Source organism: Atta cephalotes, assembly GCF_000143395.1.
Source record: "Atta cephalotes unplaced genomic scaffold scaffold00009, whole genome shotgun sequence".
Taxonomy (NCBI): domain Eukaryota; kingdom Metazoa; phylum Arthropoda; class Insecta; order Hymenoptera; family Formicidae; genus Atta; species Atta cephalotes.
Genome location: NW_012130073.1, coordinates 3,769,668 through 3,771,480, shown reverse-complemented (window position 1 = coordinate 3,771,480; position 1,813 = coordinate 3,769,668). Strand labels below are relative to the sequence as shown.

Sequence of the window (1,813 nt, the reverse complement as noted above, 5' to 3'; positions counted from 1 at the left end):
TGGCATTTTACTTTTATTTTACGTCTAATGAACGCTAAAGATAGACCAAAGAACAGAAAAATTTCGAAATTCCCGCACATTCGTACTGCTCGGCTTGAGATATCGAAGGGTCGAGATATCGCGAGGTCTCGAGCGCGAGATCGCTCGATCGTAAGAAGGGCGACTTCTCGACGGTCCAATTGGCTTCGATAATTGCAAATGGTCGTTTAATAACAGATGATTGAACGCGTTCAGCGGCGCGCGGCGTGGCATTTATCTGTCAAAAGCGGTGGCGGCCGGCCGATGAACATTGTGATGCGCCGCCGGCTGACGCGCGTCCGTTGACCATTGAACCGGCGAGACGTGGATCTGCGGAGGCTGCGAAGCTCTTTACTTTTCCCGGCTCCGGGCGACGGGAACGTCGACAGTCGACACACGGCGACGACGGACGGCGGCGACGACACGACGCGGCGGGAGAGCGAGAGAGCGATAGAGAGAGCGAAACGCGCGAGAGACGAGTGTGCGGAGCGGGCGACCTTTGAATAACCGACGCGTACGTTTATTATTATGTGATTGCGGGTTGCGCACGGGTTCACGACGGTATAACGAGGCAGACGATAGGAAGAAAGCTGTAGGAAAATGCGGAGCACCGACGTTTTCTGCTATCTCATCGTAGTGACTCTCGCCGTTCTGTCCACGCTCGGCCGTGCAGGTGAGTACCCACATTGGATTTATTCTCGAGAGTATACATCGTGGAGTAGCCAAGATAGAAAGAGAGAAGAGAGAAAGAGAAAGAGAGAGTATATCGTGGCAGGCCCGCTGTCTGGCTGGTAAATTAAAGCCCGAGCGAAATTGGTTCGTCCGAGCGAGCCGCCGCAGTCACCCCAGCTTAACCACAATGGTCTTCTTCCGCTCTTTCTCTCTCCTTCTCTCTCTTTCTCTATGCCTCTCAATTCCTCCATCTCCGTCGTTCCTTCTCGAAATCACGAATCGTCTTTGAGAGAGCACCCTCGGCTGCTACGCGGAATTGTCCAGATCAACCCGCAACACGTGTGATTCTAGTGCGTTCTCGTTCCTGCACTTCCGGCGGTTCCACATTGAAAATGCGCTTTTCACGACGAGAGATATTCCACCGAAATTTATCCCGATTACTCTCTAAATTCTTCGGAATGAAATCTTACTCCAGAGTGAAAATTGAGCCAGTCTCGTAAACGAGTGGCACATAAAAGTCAATAAAAAATTAAAATGGCTTTATTTTGATTCCTAACTTTAATAAACAGTCAATAAATAGTTAAATTTTGTAATAAAAAAAGTCGTTATTTTGATTTTTATGACGTCAAAATAAAATCATTCCGACTTTCTTTTCATTCAGTGCATTTTTTTGGTAAGAGGTTTCATTAGTAAGATACACTCTAAAGATTTTAGAGAGTAATCGACGTTGATTTTTACTTTTATATTCAATTTTATTTTTAAATATTATGATTTTTATGCGTGAGATATGGTTTTTGCGCTTCGCAGAAATACAGGAAATACTACCAGCGATAATTTAACAATATCACGCTGTATGATCTGTGGACTTTACGCGCAATATGATAAAAATGCAAATAATTGACACCATAATGTTACCGAGGATCGTTAAGAGGTATCGAGTTGTTCCAAAAAAAACGGAGCTCGATGAAAATTTTGCCCGCGCTTTCTCTATTGACGCAATCACCATATTTTTTTGCAAATAAAAACACATTGAAGTAACGAACAAATTACATCATATTGTCTCTGTTATTGAATGACAAATAAACATATATATATATATATATATATATATATATATATATAT

The 1,813-nt window shown here is 43.7% G+C and overlaps 1 protein-coding gene across 1 annotated transcript in view; it reads left to right on the top strand.

Moving 5' to 3' along the window:
* The first annotated feature begins 618 nt into the window (after positions 1-618).
* The window catches only part of LOC105627528, a 9,439-nt gene continuing 8,244 nt past the window's right edge, over positions 619-1,813 (top strand). Inside the window, exon 1 of the mRNA XM_012208809.1 lies at positions 619-691. Within this exon, the coding sequence (XP_012064199.1) occupies positions 619-691 (73 nt within the window). The remainder of the gene's footprint in view (positions 692-1,813) is intronic.